The sequence below is a fragment of the Sphaeramia orbicularis genome, chromosome 16 (assembly GCF_902148855.1).
Source record: "Sphaeramia orbicularis chromosome 16, fSphaOr1.1, whole genome shotgun sequence".
Taxonomy (NCBI): Eukaryota; Metazoa; Chordata; class Actinopteri; order Kurtiformes; family Apogonidae; genus Sphaeramia; species Sphaeramia orbicularis.
The window spans coordinates 50,416,282-50,441,076 of record NC_043972.1 but is presented as its reverse complement, the minus strand read 5'-3'; the positions used below and the strand labels follow the sequence as shown (position 1 = coordinate 50,441,076).

Sequence of the window (24,795 nt, the reverse complement as noted above, 5' to 3'; positions counted from 1 at the left end):
CATGCATTGCTGGGTCTCAAGAGGTTAAGGCCAATGATATTCTTTGTACTTGAAAGGCTGTTTGATATAGATATTCTGAAGGAATGAGAAGGTTTAAACATAAAAGCTCTTGAAATAAGGACTGGGTATATGGTTAAAACTGAAATATCAGTCTAGAAGGTAGCAAAAATTTCAGAGAACAGAAGATGGTTTACAGTAGCCTCTATATCGGAGCATTCAACTAAGGATAGCTAAAAAGTCTTTTCATGTTCGTGTAAAAACTCCATTTTTTTTTTTTTTTTTTTTGCTTTGTCCATCTTTTCAGAACTGACAGTGTGCGACCCTATTGGAGTTCTCATCAGAGAATTAAGTATGACTTATTGAACTGAAGGAAACACGAGAGCACATGTATGACAGAACACCCACACCATCTGTGTCTATGAACAATGATAATGCAAAAATAAACCAAGCAAACTTTTTGAAAACACCATATTTTAGCTGTGCTCAATTTGATGGGATTTATTTTAAATGGAAAAACACAAGACACACTGAAAGAATGAAATTTCAGCCACTTTTGTTTAGAGGGGCACGATGCTGCTCGCCAATTTGTCAGCTCGCCTCTGAAATAGTTCACAAAAGGGCATGCAGACTGGTGAAACCTCCCACACCAGGAAGAGATTGTGGTGAAAATAGCATACAGTACAGTCACTCCTGGTGCCCTGCAGTCCCTCCTCACCTCCTCCCTACTCCATGACTAAGTAATTTAGCCAGCTCTGGTGCAGGCGGCCTCTCACTTACAATGCCTCCCTAGGTTAGTGGCAGAGGGGAGAGGGTGGCAGAGAAAAGAGAAAAAAACCATTTATAATGTGGCTAACACACAGTGGTTACCCCCCCACACACACACTCACCACCCCCACAGACGGCGCCCATCTTCAGATTGATGTATGGCGTGTATGGTTTTTGGGTGCAATTTGGGCACCAGAGAAGGAGAGGAGAAAGAAAGAGTAGGGGCGAGTGTGTGTATGTCAGAGGGTGTTGAAGGGGTGGGTGGCTAGGAGGGGGGCTCAGGCTGTCTGCTCTCTAGCCTTCTCTTTGAGTCAATAGTGTTCCGGCAGCTGAGGTCCTTTATGAAGGGAACAATCTGGAGGGTCTTGTCAGAGTGCCGAGCAGCTGCTGTTTTCTGGGGAGCTTCTTTCATGGACCACAGGCCTAGAGTGAGCTGCTGAATACAGACGCACCCCTCCACTCCCTCCCTTCCCTCCCCCCATCCTCCTTCACCCACCACCCCTACCTTCTCCTGTTCCTCACCCCAAATTGCCCCCTCACTGGAAGCCTTCCTGCACAATGCCACATGAAGAGTGGCATAGAGGAACATGAAGAGAGCAAAGGAGTGTGATCCTAGAGATGTACTTGCTTTTTAATTATGCGTTTGCATAGACAACCAGCTGCATGTTCGCATATACCCCTTTATCACAGAGGGCTAGTGACTATTCTCAAACCAGGTCTTACTGTTTCAACAGCCAAAGAACTGGCTCATGGACAGAAAAACTACCTTCCATGGCATCAAAAATGTACTGCTCTAGAACTACAAACCAGTTACATCAGGTGCTGGGGGTAGGACTTTAGTCCCTCTAGTCTATTAGAATTGAGGCCCTTAAGCAGGTACAAACACAGACATGGCACACAGACCTAGATAGGAACAACCATACCAAGCCCGCTTAGAGACAGTGGTCTTGGTACAATTCCAAATGAACTTTGGAACAGTTTTTTGATGGTGACAACTTGATTTGACCTCAAGAAATCTAAGCTAAGCAGCTTCTTCTAGAGACACAGTTACTTTTCACACAGGCATGGGAGAGCATACATAATACTAGCTTTTACAATAGCTGGCAGATTTGGACCAATTCAAACAACCTCTAGGTGTGGAAACTTGTTCAATGTCCATTTCATTACACTTCAAGGTAGGTGTGCATGAATCCCCAGTGGCCCGTGTCATGCAATGAACTGTGTGCACATCTCATGGTAAGTTTGGACACTAAACAATAGTTCAAGTTTACTGATGTAAGTTTAGCCTGTGAGTGGTTAGCACACCAAGATGAAGCCAATACTCACATATCTTTAAAAGTAACACAGCCTCTAGGCGTTGGTTCCAAAAAACTCTGCCTGCCATACTTATACTGAACTTCTCTCATCAATAATTGAAGTCGACAATCTCATCCGCTTTATTTGGACCTTTTGGTGTTTTGGTGGTCCATTAAAGAGATTTTAGTCCGCTGTGCTAGCTTTGTTTGGCAGGTGTGCAAAACAGCTCGCATGTCTACCCAATCAGGATTTTTGAGTTTGGTAATTGACTTGCAATTGACCTTTGCACAAAAAATACAAAAACCAAGGCACTCTTTTATAATTTTAAAATGCCTTTATTAATTAAGGCATGTCTGAGTGGACCTCACTGAGCCCCAACGCGTTTCAGCCTGCTGGCCTCATCAACATTTGTCCCCCTACCTTTGTCCCCCTGCATTTTAAAATTACAAGAGTGCCTTGGTTTTTGTATTTTTTGTGCATTGACATGCCCTTCACCAAAGACCACCTCTTTTACTATTTTTCATTACTGCCTGGAGGCCCATGAAGCCTTTGTCTTTACCATTTGTTCAAGTGCAACTGACCTTTAATGCAAATGCTTGAAGTTTACTATTTTACCAATTCAATAAGCTTTAACATGAGCTCAGCCATAACCCCTAACAAATGGCTCTGAAACCTTGTGCTACTGCAGCTCTACCTCTTTTGGATCCAAAAACTCAATGCTGTGACAGCCAAAATGCAAACTCCTTTTGTGTGCTGCAATTTCTGAGGATGAACACAACTGATGCTCTCAGTGAGCTCAAGGTATGCAAGGCCATCACTGTGTGAACACAAACACATGGTTTAAAAGCAAGTACATTTCCACCCTTTTTAGTACAATACTCTTCTCACTCGAGGTAACATCCTTAATGGTGAACAATGCTTATATGAGGTATGTGAAGACCCTTTGTTACATAAACAAAGATATTAAATATTAAAACACAAGTCACAAAATATAGCTCCTATGTATTGGCACCTGTGATCACATCTTTTTACAATGTGATGTGTGAACGGATATTTGATTATTTAAATCAATCACAATAGCCTGATTCAGGTTAGACTGGAAGAGGCAATTAGAGCAGAGTCTCTTCTTGTATTACTCCTGAGTGGGATTTCAGATTTCCATTAGCAGAGCTGTGTTTGCTCCCTTTTCTTTCATTGATTCAGTTAGTCACATCAGTAACACACACACGCGTTCACACACGGCCTCCCTTCTTTATATGTTATAATGTTACATTCACTAGATTATATCTCAACACTATTTTGTGCTAATTCAAGCAGCCTCTTCGGAGGTGGACACTGATGACACCCTTTGTCCTTTCAGGGGTCTCCATGTACTGGGTGCAGCGATGTGCCTCTGCTGGTTGGCTTCTTGCTGATGTTTGGTCTCAGAATCTGACTCATGTTTAGCTGCTGTCTGAAGGTACCAGGTTCCCAGTGGTGTCAAGCTGCATGCATTTACATGTACAAGCCGACACAGGACACTCTGTGTGGTCTCTGTATGGGACACAGGAAGAACGAACTGATTAAATATAATATAAGAACAATTAAATATACACACATTTAATTCCTTTCATGCATGGATTATATAGGCCTGAGTTCACTTGAACTGTTTAAGTGCTGGCTTGGTAACATCCAGAAACAGGTGTTTGTTTGTTTGTTTGTTTTTTAAATATGCCTTACAGCAAGTGGGAAGAACCATGACTCCAAAGTGGAGCCAAAACCATGCATCTAAAAGCGTAATACCACAGATGGCCACTAGTTGCTAGCTCTAAAAAGCCATGGCTCTCATAAGCTTACACTGAATTTCTCTATATAAATACTAACTCACTACTTTTTTCCAGGAGTCATTCTGCTCTCATTCATTTTACTTGGATCCTCTAATAAATGTGTTGTGATAGCACACCTTGAACATATTACTCTTTTAATACAGCTTTAATGTTAATTCATAGTTCTAATGGGATGTCGCACACCCATAGTAATGCCCACCTAGAGGCGAAACAAGGCTTTCTTCTACTGCCATCAGTAATTGTATCTGGTTTGTTTTACTAAAATGTCATAAGGTTCTTGTTCAGTCACAAGCACTAACTGACAAGGAAAGGATCTTGGATTGTACTTTGCCAGAATCCCATCTGTGAGACAAAGTTCAGACATATAAAATGTACCACCACTTCTCCTAACATGCACCATAATCACACCCATCTGTCATTTAAAGCAGTAGACTGTCAATGGAGAGTTATACTGCCTGGCTAAAAAAAAAAGTTGCCAAAAAGGTCACATACTAATATTTCATTGGACCACCTTTAGCTTTGATGACAGCACGCGTTCACTATGGCATTGTTTCGATAAGCTTCTGCAATGTCACAAGATTTATTTCCATCCAGTGCTGCATGAATTTTTCAGAAAGATCTTGTATTGGTGATAGGAGTGTCTGACCACTGCACAAAGCCTTCTCCAACACATCCCAAAGATTCTCAATGGGGTTAAGGTCTGGACTCTGTGGTGGCCAATCCATGTGTGAAAATGATGTCTCATGCTTCCTGAACCACTCTCACAATTTGAGCCTGATGGATCCTAGCATTGTCATCTTGGAATATGCCCATGCCATCAGGGAAGAAAAAAATTAATTGATGGAATAATCTGGTCATTCAATATATTCAGGTAGTCAGCTGACCTCATTCTTTGGGCACATAATGTTGCTGAACCTAGACCTGAACAACTGCAGCAACCCCAGATCATAGCACTGCCCCTACAGGTTTGTACAGGGCCTGATGAGTGGATCACTTCATCTGCCTCTCTTCTTACCCTGATACGCCCATCACTCTGGAACAGGGTAAATCTGGACTCATCAGACCACATAACCTTCTTCTATTGCTCTAGAGTCCAATCTTTAGGCTCCCTAGCAAACTGAAGCTTTTTTTCCAGTTAGCTTCATTGATTAGTGGTTTTCTTAAGGCTACACAGTTGTTCAGTCCCAATCCCCTGAGTTCCTTTCGCATTGTGCATGTGGAAATGCTCTTACTTGCACTATTAAACATAGCCCTGAGTTCTACTGTTATTTTTGTTTTGTTTTTTTTTCAATTTGATTTCACCAAATGTTTAAGTGATCGCCAATCATGATCAATTAGGATTTTTTTCCCAAGCACATTTCTTCCTCGAAGACAATGGTTCCCCACTATTCTTCCAGTATTTAATAATGCAGTTCTTAACCCAATGTTAGTATTTTCTGCAGTCTCCCTAGATATTTTCTCTGCTTGATGCATGCCAATGATTTGGCCCTTCTCAAACAGACTAACCTATTTTCCACGACCATGCCATGGGATGCGTCTTTCAACATGGTTGTTAAAGAAATGAGAAGCTACTCAAGGTATCAGTTGGGGTTAAATAACTTGTTGCCAGCTGAAAGATAGTCACCCGTGCAGTAATTATCCAACAGGAGGCTCTTACCTATTTGCTTTGTTAAATCCATCCAGGTGGCAACTTTTTTTTGGCCAGGCAGTGTATTTAAACTATATAAACTGTATGTGTATAACTATAAACTGGAAATGTGTATGCTAAATTTATGTCATAAGATAGCAAGTTGACATAACCAGAATACATCTGCTGTCACTACTACTGCAGCAGTTAAAATTAATGAGCTGTTAGACAACACTGTTAGCTGATGTTAGCTAATCCGCCTCAACTTCGACAATGAAGAATTTCTTTTGGTTCATCGCTTGAACAACATAAGCAACTCTCCATTCAGATAGAAAACAGACAGACCTCTCTATTTTCTGGACTTTCATCCTCCACAAGTAGTGGTTTTCAGTCATTAAATACTGTGATGGGAGGTGTAAGTTGACTATAAGTGTCAAACACGTAACTAGATGTTTGTTTTAGTCCTTCTGAGAGGTGATTAAGTATTGACAGGGCCAAACTCTGGGTCTAGGGTCCACCATTCTGTGAGAGCAGTGTTTCTTCCCATAGGGCTCTCTGTGGATTAAAAACTACAAATATAAGGATTTGATGTGTGTCTGACAAGTGGGACTGACAGCTTGCTCACTGCAGATTCTGACCTTTGGAACATATTCTGAGCGGTGCATCTATAGGAGAACATGTTTTTGTGTCTTTTTTCTTGTAGTTTAGCGTTTTCCCTACTGAATCTCTAGGAATCTCTGGCTCTGGAAAACTACATTTTTGATGTGTGATTCTGGACTAACGTGCCCAGTGACTGAGTCTGTCATCCAGTTTCTATGTTGTTTGTTGCTCTTTTTCTATGCTTTTGGACATCTACCCTGCACCCATTGTTTTTTTGGTTTCTTTCTGTAAAAGAATGTGTTGTCTTCCCAGCATCATCATGGGCTTTGCTGCACTTCTTCTCTGTGTAGTATAAAAAACCTCTACCTTAATTTGTGAAATGCCTGAAAATGTTTGTATACTATGACTGCACTATGCAAAACTGAATTAACCTGAATTTTTGTTCTGACAAACAGTTTTTACTCTGGTGGCGGTTAATATAGTGTTACCTGAACCAGCTGAGGATGTGGCCAGCATGGCCTCCATGTCGACAGTTGTGACACCAGGTGAACCAGTTATTGAACTGGGCGAGTTTGTTCTCCCTTGTCAAATCCATCTTCTCATCTGACTTCCCTGTGCCTGGAAAAAGAAAAAACAAACACAAGTTGATACTAACAGCTAACAAGTGAAAAAGTAAGTAGAGGTTACAAATACACTTCCTGCTCACTGATACCCTGCCTACCACAGGATTTATTTTGAGTCTTACCTTTCAATCTTTTGAAAAACTTTTTAAAAATGTGTTTAAAAAAAGCAAAAATTAAAAGAAAGGCACATGTAAAGAATGTATGAAATTTTAAAAGAATTGGGTGAATAGTGTTTGAGAAATCGTTGGACAAAAACCTAAGAAGGATGGACGGAATTTCTGGTATATCTCTATATTCCTCTGGAGTGGGTGGGGGTAAAATAATAATCAATATGGTATGAGGGATATCACTGAAATTTAAAAAAAAAATAAAAATGACTGGCTATCGCAGTTCCTGGTTTGACTGCTTTGTATGCATATTCTGCCGTATTCTCTCAGTATGAAGCAGCTCCAACATGTATGGCTTCTACTTAAAATATCACGTAATCTGTCTGCACACTCAGTATAATCCACTTTACCAGGGCAGTTGGACACCGGTGTGCCCATGTTCATAAGGCAGAGGGCACATCGTGGTAGTGGTTTCCTGCAGCCAGGGCAACTGGTCACTTTGGACTTGGTGGGAGATCCACTGACCCCGTACTGGCTGAAACCGCGTCCCTGGTGAGGCATTGCCGAGCAGCTGTAAGAGATGGATTTCCCGCAGAAGTTGCAGCTCACAAACACCTGCCACATGAGAGCAAACACAAAGGTTGGCTGATAAGGACTGGAGAACTGACTGACCACGCTCAGCAGCTGTCTCAATTTAATTTGGAGAGGACAGACATACATATTACAAAGATAATACAGCTATAATCTCAACCTACTTAATTGGGATCATTGGAATGTCCGTTATGTTTTAGAGGGAACATATTATTACCTTATTTAACAGGTTAAAGCCAGTTTCACATATCCCCAGAATGTGAATAGCAACTTTCAGCTAAAAACCAAGCCTATAAACTCCTGGTTTTCAGTCCTGTTCTAAAGGGCCTGTTTCAATTGCTTTGAATGCAAATTAACTGCTGGAGTCAAGTCAGTGCCAATGATACCACCACATAGACACACATTAGTCAAAAGTACTTCTGGTGTTTCTGGTCATCCTGGTGATCTGGTTAAGGTTTGGAGTACACTGGTTACAACTTCATGGTGATCATGATATCTATTGATTTTCCTTTCACTGCCTATGTTAACAGGTTAGAGCAGCCACAGCATAGGTGCATGTCAGTTGCATGTCAAGCTTTGTGGAGCAGAAATGCCTAATTTTCAAGCTAATTTAAAAAAAAAAACAAAAAACCTCTGTTGATAGTCAAATCTAGATACCAGCAATATTTAACCTGACACTTCGGTACAGTTTCCATTTCTAGGCTACAGCTGAATGTATCACAGACACTCACTTATTCTCTGGTTGACTTAAAAATCATATGACTGCTTGAAACGACTTTTCTTACAAAGTAAATTTAAAACAAAACAAGTGCAAAAGTAAGCGGAGCTTACTAATACCCCCGCCCGGTCAACACTTTGCCCCTCCTGCTCACTGATATCCTGCCTACCCAGGGATTAATTTTGAGTCTTAACTTTCAATTCTTTTAAAAACTTTTAAAAATTTAGTAAAAAGAAAACACACAAAAATTGAGTGAAAGGCACATGTAAAGTACATGTGTGAAATTTGAAAAGAATTGGGTGAATAGTGTCAGAGAAATCTGTTGGACAAAATCTCGGACGGACAGAATTCCTGGTATATCTACATACCCTCTGGGGTGGGTGGGGGTATAATAAAATCGTAGTGGTAGCATTTTAATGGGACACCCATTATAAAAAGTATGGGTCACTTTAGCAGCTCCACACCACGGGTGTGAAAATATGTACATGAGAAGTGGTCAGCAGCACAGCTACGCAGACATCACATTTAACAGAACTAGGCAGTGCGTGACTATATGTGACAATACCATAAATATGAACATCCAAACCAGTTATTTCAAGCCCAAGTTATCTGAAAAAGGGCTAAGTGTGAGAGCTTTGATAGTTTAATATTATTTTTAGAGGCCCAAACCTCTTTTATAATGGATAAAGAACTGAAAACCCAATTTTTCTCAACATGTCCCTTCAGAGAACACCTAAAGTGACTAACTGTTCAGAGTAGGAGGAAGACTTTGAGTTGCTTTGAGTTACTGAAACAAATTATATTGAGGGGATAATGTTTGAGATTTATTTGATTAGAGCTCATCTCCCACACGACGCAATAAAACAGCACAAATTAATGTGATCAGAACATTACAACAGTTGGCAGTTGGAAAAATGCAACAGTGCAGCAGTAATCACACTAACACTGATGACAGAGAAACAGACTCTTTAAAACTCACTGAATCACTAATACTAAATAGATTAGACATTACCAGTGTTCAATAAACAGTAAAAATAGAACTATGTGTGCATGAACTGCATGTAGGCCTGCTTTCAAATATCTTCTTGGCTAATTCTTGAGTAAGGCTTATAATACATTATATTCAACTGAGATAGTGGACAAAAAAGATACCATACATTCAGGTTTCTGCAGGTTTCATCAAGATAAAGTCTGGGTTTTTTAAGACAATTTTTAAGACTATTATCAATGCAATTCATCAAGCAAAAAACACAACATAATTGAACTAAAATAGGAGGTGCAGAATGCCGTGAAAAGTGAATGATTTACTTGCTAAAGACAACCCATCAATTTCCACACACGATATTACAACACGACAGCTCGATGTGCTCAAAAGTATTGTGACCCCTCACTCTCACCAGTCTGGATGGACCTCCTCACCCCCACCAGATGCCCCCTCTCAGCAGTCTGCATATACCCCCACCCTAGTGCATCCCTACAGACTGTAATAACACCAGTAAATGGATGTCCATCAGTCCTGGTCTCATCTACAGCCCGTCCATCCATGGGAGTGGATCTGTCCTTCACGGTGGTTCTCCCCCAGGTCTCTCTTTTCCCACTGGGTTTTTTGGAGTTTTTCCTCACCGAGAAGGAGGTTCTAAGGATGGGGGATGCCTGGGACATTGATCCATTTGCTTCATCAACTGTTTACTAATTGATTACTTGACTGTTTGTTTACTATAATTGTGTTTCTATCAATTAAACAATTTCTGTGAAGTCCTTTGTTGTGATATTGGGCTCTATAAATAAAATTGAATTGAACTGACCTGTTTGCGTTGGTACTTATTTATTCCATGTAGATTTAGGTTCAGAATTTTGTCACAGTGTGATCAGTGCTATTTCAGAAGAAAACTTTTAAAAATGAGACTGAAGTATATTAACTCATAACTTCATCAATTTTAAGACTTGTCAAACTTGTGTTAACATTATAAAGTTCAGACTATTGGATTTTAAACTTTTTAAGACTTTTAAAGGATTTGGAGAAACCCTGCACATAATTGCATCATGTAAAACAGACTAAGACAGACTAAATTAGTTACGCCAGAACAAGCCTATATCACTCATAAACTACAGCTCTTTGTCAGAATTTAAAGCTAACTGGAGAAGTCAGTTTCTTTAACTTACTGTAAATAACTACAGGTTTGCATTTACATGCTAAAACAAATAAGTCTCCACATTAAAGCCCTAAAAAAACAGTCAAGCTGAAGGAAGAGAAGACCTTTGTACAGTACTATAGACAATTCCCTGCCACATTACAACCATGAATGCCTTATTTCATGTCATGATATAACAAATGCTGACTGTTCCAAACACTTATATGCATCTGTGTGAGCAGGTTTTCTGATTATGTTTATTGTTGTTTCGATGCCTCATTTTAGTATCAACAAACCGGTTGCTGAACATCAGCTACCTGTGCCAGTGGTTTGGAGCTTGGGTCCAGTTTTCCCCTGTGGATGTCAAACTCGGCCCGTTTGTGCCAGAATCTCCATGCATCCAGCAGGTTACGGTAGTTGTCGATCCAGCACTGGACACGAGGGTCCTTCAGAACCTCACCTGGGGAACCCTGTTTTAAGGACAAGTTTTTGTTTTGATTTTTTCATATTTTCATGTCAGTTAAGGTGTTGCAACCACAAAAACAGCAAACTCTATTCAGCTTCTGGAGAATTCCACCTCTTTATCTCTTCATGCACCCATCCCTATAGTGGAATGTGTACATGTTTATGTACGGTACATGGAAGGTATATGCACTTACGTCAGAGCTGATGCTACAGGCCAGTTCTACTACAATTTTTTTTTTTTTTTTTACTATTTTTACACTGACAAGTGCATGAAAGCAAATACCTCCTGTGAGGCTTGTCTCATGCTGTTAACACAGGTGTTGAGGTGGTAATTGTGCTTGGAAAAACAGTTGTGACTTATTAGTAAATGTACAGACATGTTTTAGCATGTGTACTGATCTGCTTCTCAGGGTACACTTATACAGAGTTGATCTTCTCATTGTTACAGTTTGTATATCACAATCAGTTTCATTAATAACACTCAAACTTTACTTGGTAATATGTAGTGTTTATGATTAACTGTGGGGTTAGTTTCCAACTATGTGCAAGTGTGGGAAAAAATGCACATGCATGTGGCCTCCAATTGGAGGCCAAAGCACACAGGGTCACTGACCAAAATGCTGACCCCAGGACTGCTTTTGCTAAAATGCACTGCAACGTCATGCATTAAAAGGCTAGTTTAGAGTATCTGAAGTGGGATTGTACCCTGTCCTTGATCCGACCAAAAGAGGCAGTCTTATTCCAGATCAAACTGATACTAGGTTCAGTTTGTTCACAATGTGAAAACAATTTTGATGGTTCAGGCTCAAGGACCAGTTACACCAAGTTACAAAAGCCTGTTGTTGACTAGGGCTGTCAAAATTAACGCATTTATGCAGATTAATCCATCATCATGATTAATCTGATTAAAAATTTTGACACAATTAATCCATCTGCAGCACAGAATGACCCTGAACATCTCTGACAGTACATTTCGGGCAGTTTGTCGAAGTCCTGCATGCACAAATGGGCAGTTGATCCAGTAGTGACAGGCAGCAGAACCAACCCATAAAGATGGAAGATGCTACACAGCACTTTGGCCCTCGGGATGGGAAATTTAAGTAAAAAACAAAAAAAACAAAACAAGATGGAACAGTCGAATGACAAAGTATTATGCACATTTTGCAGGACGAACTTTTCTTTTCACCGAAGCACTTCTGGCTTAAAATACCACATTAATGCGAAGCATATGTTAGTTAGGGATTCTGCTTGCACTTTGGCTAACGCGTCGCCCAGCTTGCAACAAACACGTTAAGTGCATATATATTCCCTTCTTTCTTGAATATGTTTGCTCATGCAAAATGAAACGTGATTAATATACATTAAAAAAGAATGATATTTAATCGTGATCAACTGAAATGATCCATAGCAACCCTGTGATTAATCTGATTAAAATTTTTAATCGTTTGACAACACTAATATAAACATAACATGCTGTGCACTTTTAATACCCCTCGGCCAAATATAGAGTAAGATTCTGTTGACAGTTATTGCACTATAATTTAGATTAGATTGTCTTTGTGTAAAACTTATTACATACATATTTATATTTGAAAGTACTCAGATATTCTAACTGCACAAGGCCATTTGACCTTTAAAAAGTAGGTCAAGGTGACCTATTTTCAATAGGTTTCGGCTCCATGTCAAGATGCATCCACCGTATAAATTTGGTGCAAATATCTCAATCCATACTTCAGATAATGCAATTATGTCACTGAATGGACAGACGACAAAACAATTACTAATACCCCTTGGAAACCTCTCAGAACCACTTATTTTCTGTATTTGTGTACCTTAAGCATACAGAAGCTAGCAGTTTGCACATCTCCAGTGCGGTCGACATAGCTCTCCATCAGGTCTACTCCATCTTTGGTCAACCCCGTCAGGAGGATGCCCTCCAGGTTACCCGCCTCCTTCATCTCATTGGTGAGTTTGTCAATGTATCGAGGCAACTGTTGACAAATACACCATAGGGATTAATGATTAAAGCAGTCGATTAATGTAGCCCACACAATACACACTCATACAAAAATTGTGTCAAACAAAGCCCTGAAAAAAATAAAGACAAAAATCTTGGGATGTGATGCAGAGCAAGATGGGTGTTCATGTGCCTTCACACAAAGCAGAGCAACCACACTTTTGCTCCAGGAGAGGCATAAAGTGGCCAACAGTAATATGAAAGACTTATGCAGAAGATGACAAGATGTATGGAAGCTGTGGCTGAAAAGCAGGTTTAGTCCACAAAGGGGAAACACCAGTATTGTTTCATTTAAATAGAACTGAAGTGGTGTCAAGTTGAACTACTTTCAATTTGAACTGAAACAATTAATCTATTAATTGACTTGAATCAATTTTTAGAAATTATTCAATTACAATTTTCGTAAATCGAAGCTTTGTTTCTTTCATTTTGCTGCTGCTAAACATTGGTTCCACTGTTGTGTTTCACACAGACACTTATTGTGACGCACATGATGCCAGGATCAACACAAACAACATATTTGAAGAAGATACAAGGACAAAAAGGCAGAAAATGTCTATATGTTCACTTTTCTACATTGGAACCATCAACTTTTAACTTTAACACAAACATTACAAATATGTCTTTGTTTTTAAAGTTGTATGTTAGTTCCATCTTAAGTTGTTAGTAAGTTAGATGTCATTTGACTTGTTTGTCAGTGTTTGCATCTATAGATTTTTTTAATATATCCTTTTACTTTTATACTTTTTGTGGTTGCTGTTTCAGCTGGTTCTGGAATAAAGGACAAGTTGTCATTTTCAGACATGTCTCTTTCACATTTTTACAATTTTCTTCACCTATTCAAATAATTGTTTAATGGAATCAAAGAAAATAATCAACAGATTTATTCGATTACAAAAATAATCAATAGCTGCATTTCTACTTTCAAATGTGTTTTTTTCCCCATCAAACAGCACAGAGTTAAACCTTATTACTTTGAATTAATTATGGGAATTTTATTTCAATTTAGAGCACATATTTCTTGGTGGCTCAAACAGACCCAAGTGTGATTCAAAAGAATTGCAACACAATTAAATACAATTTTGGATGGCCCTCTATGACTAGTGCTTTTTTAAGAAAAGGTCATGTCAAATAAGTCTAATTTTAACAATATTATGCCTCAGTTTATCATTTACTCATGTGCATTACAACTTACAGATCACAGTGGATCTACATATATACAAAACATTTAGTAACAGGCAAAATATTGTAAAAATTACACATTTCTCTTAAGACATTTCAGGCTGTTCATATTTGTTCAGGTAATTCACATTTATTGTGAAAGGATAGTTTTGTAAAAGTAAACATTTTCATGTAATTTTACTTTTTAACACTAAAACAAAGAGAAACATTTGGATTGTCATTATTTATGGGTTATTATCGTATTTTACTGGTCTGACCCACTTGTTGGTCTGCATGTGGCCCCTGAACTAAAATTATTTTGACACCCCTAATTTTTGCATTTTGAATTCATCCCATGGGCTGGACTGGACCCTTTGGTGGGCTGGTTTTGGCCAACAGGCTGGATGTTCAACACCCCTGGTATAGACTATAATATAATAGAGTATAATCTGCTCTTTAAAGGTTGGTTTGTAAAAACATAGTCTTACCTGTGCATCACTGAGAAACATACAGGCAAAGGCTACTCGGTCCCTCACAGCCACACTGCTCTCATTCTGAAACAAAGACAAATACTTTAGCTTCACCTTATACCAAGTTCATTTTTTCCAATAAAATTGAGAAAAAAGTTCACTGACAATACACAGAGAACTTAGATGACATGCAAATGTCAGTCACTGGTACTGGTTAATTTTGCCTTTAAATGTTGATATTATAAAACACAACTAGCAGAAAACCAAACCAGGAAGTTCTAAAGCTCCTCAATGACAGGAAATGTGGTCAAAGTGACTGACTGTAAATTCCTTCATTGTGAAGTGATAACTTCAGGTCACAAAAGGTCTGAGGAGATAAATAAATGTGCAGCAGCTGGTGAAGGAAAAAAAGCACAAACTGTTCTGGGCTCATGTTCATTTTCTCTGGAGTCTTTTATGACTTACAATACTAACAGTGGAAATCGAAAACACATTCTTGCATACCTTAAAATTTCAAAGACCAATGACATTTTTATCTCCCTTTGATCACCGGATACAAAAACTTATTTTCATTAAGTAGAGAAAAAACTCCAATATCCAGGGTTTCCGCACATATATAGACAAAGTTTCACAACTTTTCATTTAAATGCATGAACAGAAGCTGACTTTAATTCATTAATGTACAATACTGAAATGTTAAGTATTTTCATTGTCAGTTATTTTAATTTTTACTACAAAATACTAAGATCCTTCTTAAACCAGGTTTACAGGGTTGTTCTTTTGTTCTGTAAATTTCATTGAAAAAATTTTTAAGATAAAAAAAAAAAAATACCAACTCTGAAATGTGGATTTACATCTGGAGCCTGACCTCAAATTAATTCACTTTAATGCTCCAAAAGTGATTTATTCCACAGAGTAGTCTGACATTGAATTCACCTTTCTAGCCTTATTATACTACAATATTCCTAGCACCAAAGGTGAACTAAATTGTCACGTAATTATACTGTTGATATTTAATTTTGGTGACCTGATTTGATCTCAAAATGCAATTTTTGCCAAAAGATGAGAAGTTTTTATCTGTTTAAATTAAATTCCATGACTTTTCCACAACTCAACGTGTGCTTGTCCCAAATTTAGGGTGGGGACAAACTGATTTCACTGAGTGGCCAGGTATCAAAGTAAAATACACAACAATGATGAGACATCTAAATACATTTTCTGAATTAAAATTGTAGAAGAGTGTTTCCGGAAGAATCTATGAGTGTACTTCTCTGAAACGATGAGAAAATATGGAGGAGAGGAGAAAACAAACAAAAACTAAAATCACTCAACAAGACAAAAAATTATGTAAAAGAAATGCCAGTACCAAAGTGACATGGAATACACAAGACAAAGAACAATGTGAAATACGCAATATGATCAAAATTTTGTAAAACATTTAACAATACAAGACAAAAACAACTTAAAACAAGTAATAAGAAGTCACATAAAAGATGTAACTGGATAAAAATAAATAAACTAGAAGCACTCGGAGAGCGCAGACCTCTGCCAAGGCTGATCAGTGGCCCCCCCGTGGGCCCCCCACGCCAAGGAGGTTATATTTTTGCCAGGGTTTGTTTGTCTGTCTGTTTGTTTGTTTGTCTGTCCGTTAGTGTGCAACATAACTCAAAAAGTTATGGACAGATTTTGCTGAAATTTTCTGGTCTGCCCCCCCCCCCCCCCCCCCCCCCCCCCCCCGTGGGCCCCCCACCCCCGATCACCACCAAAATTTAATCATTTCTTCCTTATCCCATTTCCAACAAACCCTGAAAATTTCCTCAAAATCTGTCCATAACTTTTTGAGTTATGTTGCATAATAACGGACAGACAAACAAACAGACAGACAGACAAACAAACCCTGGCAAAAACATAACCTCCTTGGCGGAGGTAATAAATCAGAAATTATTATGTGACTTTCAGACACATTGCATGATGTGTGTTTTAGCCCATAAAGACCTAAAAATCCACCATCAACCGAACAGCGGCACTGCATGGTACAGATTAACCCTCAAAGACCCAACCAGCAGATAAATGACAGTGGTTGGAGACACGTTCAGTTGATGAAATATTTTGCCGTAAAAGCCACTATTTCTTCAGTTTTCTCTGTTTTGATATGATAAGCTTTGAATTTACAGTGAATTAAATATCGGAAAATAAATGATTTACACAGAAAAATGCTAAATGCTGCAGATATAATAAATGGTGATAAATTATTTGGGAGAGGTGACAAAAACAGCTGTGGGCCTTTAAGGGTTAAGTAAAAATGTAGGCATTACGGCAATTCATGATGCATAGTTATATATTTGAATCCCAAGGATACACAGAATTAATGTTTTGGCTCTCACACTGAATGATTTTACTCAATTTCATGACATTTTCAACCATGGAAAATGACATTTTAAAATTCCATGATTTTCCATGAATGCTTTTCTTGACTGTGAGAACCCTGGCTATATGATTTTGTTGGCTGATTAGACTAAAACATTTTATATACACAGTATTTTCTTTTAAATGCTGATTAAAAGATTCAGTACCAGCACGCCGTCATAGGCTCCAGGTTCACTGGTGAGAAAGGCAAACATAACACAGAGGTAGGGGTTCTTGAGCTGCAGCCTCAGGGAGCTGCACATCTCCCTCCACAGAGACGACTTCTCATCGGTGTAGCCCGACAGCGCCATGGCAACAACGTTCAAGTTTAGGTCACCTGGAAAGAACGAAGCAGATTTACTGCCATTTATAAAGTCTTTTATACAATCTCACCATCACTGCAGTCACAAAGAAAGCATGCCCCACATTTAAACTTGTCCATAACAAATGAGGAGCACTTTATCTGTGATGGAAGGACTGCTCAGTTAAAACAGAAGGTCTAGAGCAAAAGAGTTCATTTTTTAAAAATATCTGTGTTTAAAAGCTGGCTCATATTAAGGATATCATATACTAGACACGCTTTGGCTTCCTCATGGAACAGTGCTCAAAACAACTAAAAAAGGAATTTTAAACTTTCGCAATGCCTTTCTTTTTCACACCCCCAGACAGCTAGCCTTGAATGTAGAGGAAATAAAAATACTCATTGTCAGACGTGTACCAGGGAAATACATATGCACTGTGTTTGAAGTTGCTGAAAAGCTATCAGGACATCTTCATAGTGTTCAGTTTGAGTTAAAGCTGCTGTTGGAGAGAAAACCCTGCAGAGATATTTCTGTCGGCACACCTTATCTAATGAGTCAGCCCCTCGGTCATGCTCAGGAAACACTCATTAGAACACACAGCAGAAAAACGTTTGACCTACATTGGTGGAATTTTTCTTAGTCAAGACGTGTGTAAACAACAGCCCTCTCTTGCTGTTTTCATTAACTCTGAGTGTGAAGAGTGCTGCAGCTGATAGCAGATGAATGTTGGGTGAAAAACAAGGTAATTCGGCTGCTGGTTCATGTTTGTCATTCCTACATGTTTATTTTTATTTGGATCTAGGTTGGTGCATAACAAGAATGAGGCCATTTAGTCATGTCCTGTATCAAACCTTGGACTTTTTTATTCACAGCTACCAAATCTTTAAATATCAGTTACAATGTTCTCAAATAAGAAAAGGAGAAGTAGAAAAGAAAAATGAGATCCTAAATAACTTACATAAACATGGTGCGTAATAGGCTTACTGTGTACTTTTGCAGGTTGAGTAACGCAGAGTGGCATCTCCTATCAGCAGGACATTACCTCTTCAGGGTCCATGATCACACCAGTGTGATCAGATCACACACTGTTTTAAAAGTGCTGTTCATTGAGCATGACAGTGATTTTTATGGTAATAAATAGTGTATGTTTTTCAATCTGGATTTGATGGTCCAATATGTTAATAAAATAGTTTAAAGTAATTAATTAATTAATCAATCAATCAATCAATCAATCAATCAATCAATCAATCTATCTATCTATCTATCTATCTATCTATCTATCTATCTATCTATCTATCTATCTATCTATCTATCTATCTATCTATCTATCTATCTATCCATCTATCTATCTCAGATCATATAGGTGAAGTTACGCTGAACAAAATGATACCAAACAAGGTTATGGTAAATGTTTTAACGTGTTGTATAAAGACAAAATCAAAACTATTAAAAACTGTCAAAGTAGGCTCAGACGCCTAAGGGTCCTATGATCCATCACTGACCTTTCTCAGCAGTGGCTCCTTTGTTGAGGATCTGAATGGCTCGTCTGATGTCCAGGTTGAAAAGAGCCACGGCAGCTGCTCGCTCCCACTCCCTCTCCTGCTCCAGAGATCGGAGGAAGGGCTCCACGTCCACATCGGAGCCCCGGCTGATCCAGCCACAGAGCCGCAGGGCCAGGCTGCGCTCGTCACTGTGGTATCGTGGTACGTCTGTCTGACGGTCGGAGCCACTCCAGCACCTGCGACTCTCAGATGCACCTGAGTACAACAAGATACAGACCATTTAACATAATGCATAATGTGAACGTGTTCTTTTGTTGGAAGCTCCAAGAAAAAGTCTGGATTCTTTTAGGTCTCATTTTTATAAATTTAATTTGGCTTATCTGACCACAAACAAAGTACATACTATGACTCAGTGCTGAGGATCCACACCAAGCAGGAAATGGATCCAGACATTCCAATGCACATCACTTTTATCATCCTTGTAACCTGATCTTCAAACTATGAGCTGACCCCCTTGTGCTAGGTGGGTTGGTCACAGAAAATGGACTGGTGTCATCTGACTCTAAAGTCAAGCAGATGTGATACCTCAATTCTATGTAAAACCCCATTTTGACAACGTGTTCACCTTTTATCTCTTGTTGTTTGTGATCGTCTGTGGGCATGTGTATTTAAAAGCGGTATTTAAAAGTGTGCCTAAGATAAAACCTAAGTCCTGTGATCATAAATCTGTCAGTTTAGTATGTTGACCAAGATGTGACCTATCCTAAGAACTTTACCACTGTGACACAAAGGTTTCTAAGTGATACTGACTAATATGTGATTAAACTTAAGAATTCAACTATCTAAATTAAAATAATATTTCAATAATATAAAATATTAAAAATAAATATAAAGATACGAAGAAAATATATCATTAACGATATATAACATTGTAACATCCTGATGTGTTGGGTACTGATAGATAAATCAGTTATTCCCTTTTAGCACATTGTAGCTTGTGTAGTCTGAGAAGAAACAAAAATAGGACCACTGGCCGTGTAGCTCACCCGCATGTTGTATAAAGAATCAGTAACAAGCTATGTTAGAGTCCTGTGGACTTGATACGGGAGATTAATCTCTCAATAGATGTGGGTGGTACTTTCACTGGAGGATAATTCAACAAATTAAATGAAAGTCTATGTAGATAAGTCCTATCAGTGCTCAATAGTAACTATATTGATATCTCTATCTGTTATAAACCATCAAAATATGGCCCTTTATAAGTAAAGGCAAATTTTTAATATTTCAAAAATTAATAAAAAATGAAAAAATAAAAAATTCTCAAAACTGTGAACAAACTTTGTAGACATTGTCCCAAGGAAGCTACAAAAAAATTGAAATTAATCTGACCAGTAGATTTGTTGGAGAAGATGTTTGAAAAAATTGCTAACGAAGCCGACGGTGATGAAGCTGACAAAGACATCAACGATGGACAGAGTGCCTTCACAACAGCTCATGGCCTATCAGCTGGTGAGCTAAAAGAAATTGTCCCAGATTCTGTGGCTGTACAAAGTTTACCTTGACACAGACATTGTCTGACTACAGGTGTTTTCACACAGGTAGGGGTTAAAAATATATGATCGATAGCTGGAATTACTGATGACTGATCAAATTCAGTCAGACATCTCTACTGCTCTGATCCATGGTTCAAGGCAGACCCCGGCAGCGTCAAATTTCATCTACCTTTATTTTTCATCTTTTTATCAGAACTGGGGAGACAGGTGCAGAAATATAATTTGCATTTCTGCCATTTTTCTCTGGATTTCAGCTCATGCAGCTTTACGACTGGTTCCTGAACAATACTTTTTTTATACCAAAGCGATAAAATGCATTTTAACAAAATGAAAATTATACTACACATTATGGTACAAAGCCAAGTGGTTTTTTTTAGATTCTTGGCATTTCTCTACAGTCAAAGCAATTTCAAAAAACAGCACTGAAATATATAATTATATAATACTGAAACATATAAATTGAAATATATAAACCAATTTACTGCCGATTTACAGAAGCTGTTTTGTCACTCAAAACCGTTTGATATAAACAAAAATACTTTATACAACTTGAAATCATCTGTCAACTTAATAAGAAATATAACTATAGCTTTCTGATGGTGGCAAATTTGAAGAAAAGTCCCACTTGTTGATGACATTAGCTTATTTCCTTTGGGTTGGTCAATGACATCAGAGGAGTCGAGTAAACCAACCAAAACAAATCAGCTATCGGGCAGACTTCTATCTTAAACATTTGTATTGGTATTGCCTCTGCATTCTGGGGATGTTGCATTACTGTGCAAAGCACATAATAATAATAATAACAATTATAATAATAACAATAATAATAATAAATTTTATCTGATGACGCCTTTCAAGTCACCCAAGGTCACCCTATAGACAATAAATGTATTCAGGTATACATGTTAAAATGTGGTGGGACAAATGACACTGTAACTAAGAAATTCATGGGAGATAATATAGTGGGGCAAAAAAGTATTTAGTAGCTACAGTGTGTGCAAACCTGGTGAAGACTTACAGGAAACATTTGACCTCTGTCATTGCCAACAAAGGTTATGTTACTAAGTATTGAGTTGAACTTTTGTTATTGACCAAATACTTATTTTCCACCATAATTTACAAATAAATTCTTTAAAAATCCTACAATGTGATTTCCTGGATTTTTTTTCTCATTTTGTCTCTCATAGTTGAAGTGTACCTCTGATGAAATTACAGACCTCTCTCATCTTTCTAAGTAGGAGAACTTGCAAAATCAGTGGCTGACTAAATACTTTTTTGCCCCACTGTATATTACATTATGGTAGGGAGCCATTAACCAGTATTTTTGATGATAAGCATATTTACTCCTTGGATGCACAAATTTAGTTCTGAAAAGAAACAAAGCATTTTCAATGCACTAAAAATACCAAACGTCAGCACCCTGCCCAAGTTTTTGACACAATGAGCATGTCAGATGTCTTACCTGAGCTGGTTTTTACAATGTTCTTGATACCAGAGTAGACTACAGACTGCTTGTTCCCCTGCAGTTTCAGCTCCATATCCTCTGCACACTGCTTCATATGTAGGACTTCAATAGGAAATTGCAATAGGTGTTTCAACAAAAAAAGACTCATGCCACAATGACAAGATACACCATAAAGCTCCAACAGATAAACTGAATCACAGACTCAAATTAAGAGCTGATATGAGCCCCTTATGGAGCAGGGTTTTCCAAAGGATATAGGATAGATCATACCACAGAGACTTGAGCTGGGGATCATTTCCTCCAGCCAGCAGGTGGTTCTTCCACAACTGGACGGTATCATGTCCATATCTGGACTGCGCTCTCTGCCTCATCTTCGTGGCAATGTCTTTCTCTATTGTGCTCTTCAGTCCATCAGCCCCGTCCTCCACACAGTCATAAAGGTGTCTGCCACACGCCCACATGAGTGACGTGGTGGAGCTCCAGGCCAATGAGATACGTTCAAATACTGTGAAGTCTGTCATAACCCTGTTGGCTGCTGACACCACCACCATGCGGTTCTGAGAAGACGGGTGCCAAGCAAAGCTGCCGATCTGGCTGTCACAGGGCTGGACACACCGCTCAATGATGGTGGGCTCTGTCTCATCACCAATTGGGGTTGGTGTGTGTTGCATATCGTACAGGCGGATGATGTTGCTGTCACGTGTAAGAGTGGCCAGCAGACCAGTACGAGTTGGACACCAAGCCACCTGAGAACAAGAAAATATAAGAAAAACATAATTTGCCACCAACATTGCTTTGTTTTATATTAAGAATCTTTTGAGTCAACAAAATCATACCTTAGTGAGTGGTTTGGGTTGCTCGGTCAAAGTAAGCACAGGCTTCTCAAATTTCCTCAGGTCCCAAATGGCCACCTGTCCTTCAAAAAAAGAGGCGACTCTGTCAGGAAAATGTGGGTCGACTGTCACCCCCTGGATAGCCTTGGTGTTGACAAATGTTTTCTGGCTTGTGTTTCTCAGGTCAAAGATGGCAAGGTTTCGATGCATGCCGGCCAGGAGCAGCTTTGGGTCACGAAGTAGCCAGCAGAGGGAAAGACAGGCATCATTCTGTCCCAACTCGTACAACGGTTTGGTAACTACTGTGCCCGAGTCCAAATCTACAGATGAAAGGCGAATCTTTTCAGCTGCTACACTTGCCTCAGGGGAGAACTTACTGCTAATATCCCATATGAGGACAGAAAAATCTGCTCTGTGTTTGTCCAACCCAGCAGCCAAAAGATTGCTGTCCACAGGGTTCCATGCTAAAGTGTTGCATTGACGAGCATGTTTGGGCACAAACTCTTTTCCCACAAGCTCTTTACATGTGGAGTTGTGGCTCTGGCCCAAGCTAGTGAGGACGACTCTGCCGTTAGCTTGACCCACAGCAAGCAAACACTCAGGCTCATGCTTTGGGTACCAGGCCACACATTTCATGTAAGGGGTGTCAGAGTTAATGGCGAGTAAAGTAGCAGCAGTTTCTTCAGAGAGAGGGAGTGTACCAGCCTTGGCTTCTGCACTTCCTACAGGTCCAATTCGGTAAAGGCCTAGCTCAGAGTCACAGATGACATAGCGATCAGGATGGTGAGGAGACCAAAAGATGTCTGGCTTAGAGCCACTCATGATTCAGAAGCAGCTAGAAGCGTCTCAAAGATATCTGACCTCTAACCAGGCAACAACCTGCAAATCAGAAGGACACAGTTGTAAGTACATGAACAATTCATCATATTTGAAGGTTAGTATGTTAAATTAGTGACATTTAGTAGCGATGGTGAAGACTCCAATCTGATGAATATCACTCGCCTAACCTTGTCCACTATGGTCACAAAAAAAAAAACACAAAAAAAAAAAAAAACTGTTTGTTTTGAGCTTCCTGCGCTTGTTGGTGACTCACTCATCAACTCAATAACCCTCACTGAAACATTGTAAGTGGCTGTAAGTTACTTTTACACGTTATGCGATCTGCCATTAAATGGAAAAAAGTGAAAACCAATTTTGAGATAAAGTAGAGACACGTAGAGCAACTTGGCGTCCTGCTCCATCCACAAACCTAAACAGTTAACTGTAATAAATTAACACACAACGATTCTTATTCCGAGGTGAATATCCACTGATGGAAACATAAATATTAATATTATATCCAAATTATGCAACTGTGTTCTTCCAAATCCACAAAAAATATTACAACTGAAACTAAAATACATTTGGTAGGAGGGCTGCATGTCACATTACACATTTAATATTTTAATTCTATCAAAATTATTATTAGAAAGAGTGTAAAAGTGTAACTGACCAAAATGTAGACAAAAACTTCAAGTCGGACTTGATACCTACATAGCTTTTGTGGACACTCTGGTAGGCTAGAGCTAATGTAACAACCACCTCAGCTAAGTACACAAAAGTTAACTAACTGCAGTTAACTAAAAAGTTGGTAACGTAATTGTTTTATAAGCAAAAATCGTAACATTTAAAGGATCCAAAGTAGGCGACACGATGGACCACAAAAGGCCAGAATTGTAAATGTGTAGATCTAGTAAGAGTGCCAGGTTTAGTGGCATGCTAACTTTAGCTAATGCTAACGACTAAAGGTCGAGCTGAAAACATCGCCGTCTGGCAAACGTTGGTTAAGCCAGGAGTCATGAACACTTGCTAAACTCGTTTCCTTACATTTAGGAACTACTTACAAACATTCAAACTGTAAACACTGGCGAGCAAGTACCACTTTGATAAACACATGACGAAGATCGACAACTTCAGTGCTACTGAATGTTATGTGTATCATCAAAATATGTCCGACAGAACAAGTACCGGCTGCTGAAAGTTCCGGTGAGGCTGAGTGGCGCTTCACATGCACTTAACCAACAGAGTGCGCTGTAACAAAAAGGATGAAAACAGACAAGTTGGTTCATACAAATTAACAAGACTTAGACGATTATAAAATAACAATGGGCTAAAGTTTAACGTAATAACAGAGGGCATCGCCTCCTCTTTGTTGTAGTTCACTACTGTGCGCAAAATAGGACGCATATCGGTTCCATTTAGAAGAATTGTACTAAAATTCATCTGGTTTTGACATTAGTGGGAGAGAGAGGAAAACTAAAACAATCTCCTGGGATTTTACGTGTAGCATCCAAACA

General features: G+C 38.9%; 1 protein-coding gene across 1 annotated transcript; it reads right to left on the bottom strand.

Moving 5' to 3' along the window:
* Positions 1–478: 478 nt before the first annotated feature.
* On the bottom strand, positions 479–24,445 carry mios (missing oocyte, meiosis regulator, homolog (Drosophila)). The gene is made up of 12 exons (XM_030157289.1): positions 24,343–24,445; positions 22,463–23,338; positions 21,883–22,372; positions 21,624–21,722; positions 18,609–18,863; positions 16,972–17,141; positions 14,417–14,482; positions 12,583–12,741; positions 10,603–10,755; positions 7,255–7,459; positions 6,603–6,732; positions 479–3,594 (listed from the first exon to the last, which is right to left on the bottom strand). The coding sequence occupies exons 2-12, from the start codon at positions 23,279–23,281 to the stop codon at positions 3,504–3,506; spliced, it is 2,637 nt and encodes an 878-aa protein (XP_030013149.1). The 5' UTR covers positions 23,282–23,338; positions 24,343–24,445; the 3' UTR covers positions 479–3,503.
* Between the last annotated feature and the right edge of the window lie 350 nt (positions 24,446–24,795).

Excerpts from the sequence above, each read along its gene's own strand:
- mios (XM_030157289.1), bottom strand. The coding sequence starts at position 23,281 with ATGAGTGGCTCTAAGCCAGACATCTTTTGGTCTCCTCACCATCCTGAT. Across the intron at positions 14,483-16,971 it reads GAGCCTATGACGGCGTGCTG|AATGAGAGCAGTGTGGCTGT; the intron begins GTACTGAATCTT and ends TCTTTGTTTCAG. Across the intron at positions 10,756-12,582 it reads CTAGCTTCTGTATGCTTAAG|GGTTCCCCAGGTGAGGTTCT; the intron begins GTACACAAATAC and ends TCCTTAAAACAG.